General features: G+C 14.7%; 1 protein-coding gene across 1 annotated transcript in view; it reads left to right on the plus strand.

Moving 5' to 3' along the window:
• The window catches only part of PRSY57_0518800 (hypothetical protein), a gene marked incomplete at both ends in the record, with an annotated part of 2,254 nt that extends 1,465 nt beyond the window's left edge, over window positions 1-789 (plus strand). Inside the window, 2 exons of the mRNA XM_012906256.1 lie at window positions 194-531; window positions 655-789. Of these exons, the coding sequence (XP_012761710.1) occupies window positions 194-531; window positions 655-789 (473 nt within the window). The remainder of the gene's footprint in view (window positions 1-193; window positions 532-654) is intronic.
• Window positions 790-1,360: the final 571 nt, after the last annotated feature.

Genomic DNA, 1,360 nt, shown 5'->3' on the forward strand with positions numbered 1-1,360 from the left:
TAAAAAAAATTTTTTTATTTTATTTTTAGTTTTAAAATTTTTTTTTTTTTTGTAATTTAAAATTTTTTTTTTTTTTTATTTTGTTTTTTTTTTTTTTTTTTTTTTTTTTTTTTTTATATTTTTCTGTATATTTAGTTATTTTCATTGTTGTTATACACATATTCTGAATTTCCCTGCTGAATTTTATTTATAGGTAAATTATTTAAATTTACACCTCAAAAAAAAAAAGTAGATGTAAGGAAACATATTTTTAAACAATATGGACGTAGTAATTTATCCATGATGAATAGAAAATTTACGAAACGGGGTGGAAATTCTTTTTTTTCAAAAAACAAAAGAAAACTTGCCAATAAATTTCAAGACAAATCATTTGGTAATAGCAATGGAAATACGACCTTTACCAGAAAATTCAAGAGTGCTAATTTTAGAAAGAGAAGAACGACATTTAGAAATAATAAAAAAAGAAATGTCTTTTTTAGAAAAAATCAAAATCTACATGACAAAATAGGAAAATTAACATCTAAGGATTTGGTAAGATATTTGAAAAAGGAAACGTTATTTTATGATATTATTAAGTAAATAATTATATGGCATGTATAATATAAATAAATAAAAATATATATATATATATATATATATTTATATATTTAATAGGATGATGAATTAGATAAATATATGGGATCTAGCAATGTAAAAACAAGATTGGATAATGATTTAGACTCATACTTTAAAAATAATGATGTAACACAAGGAGATATGAATAAAGGTTTTAATAAAGTAGCAGAATAAAATTATTTTGTTATCATTATATATAGATTGAATATTTTTTGAAATATATGAAGAATAATACAATTAAATCAATGTATAAATAAAATATTTGACACATATATATATATATATATATATATATATATATATATATATTAATTTATTTATTGTGTAACTAATATTAAGTATATATATTTTATTTATATATTCTATGAATTTATATAATATTTTTTATATTATATATAAAATGTGCATAGTCATATTATATATATATATATATATATATATATATAGATATAAAAAAATATATATTTTGCTTTACATTTCATTGTAAATTTTTGTATCATATTTTAAATATAGCCCACTTATTATTTATTCATATTATAACATTTAAAAAATATAATATAACATTTATATAATTTTTTTTTTTTTTTTTTTTTCTTTTTTTATTCATATGTTCATTTTTTTTTCACTTTTTTTTTTTTTTTTTTTTTTTTTTTTTTTATTTTTTTTTTTTGTTTTTTTTTTTTTTTTTTTATTTAATTTTTTTTTTTTTTTTTTTTATTTATTTTTTTTTTTTTTAATTTTTTTT

The sequence above is a fragment of the Plasmodium reichenowi genome, chromosome 5, assembly GCF_001601855.1.
Source record: "Plasmodium reichenowi strain SY57 chromosome 5, whole genome shotgun sequence".
In the NCBI taxonomy this organism is placed as follows: Eukaryota; Apicomplexa; class Aconoidasida; order Haemosporida; family Plasmodiidae; genus Plasmodium; species Plasmodium reichenowi.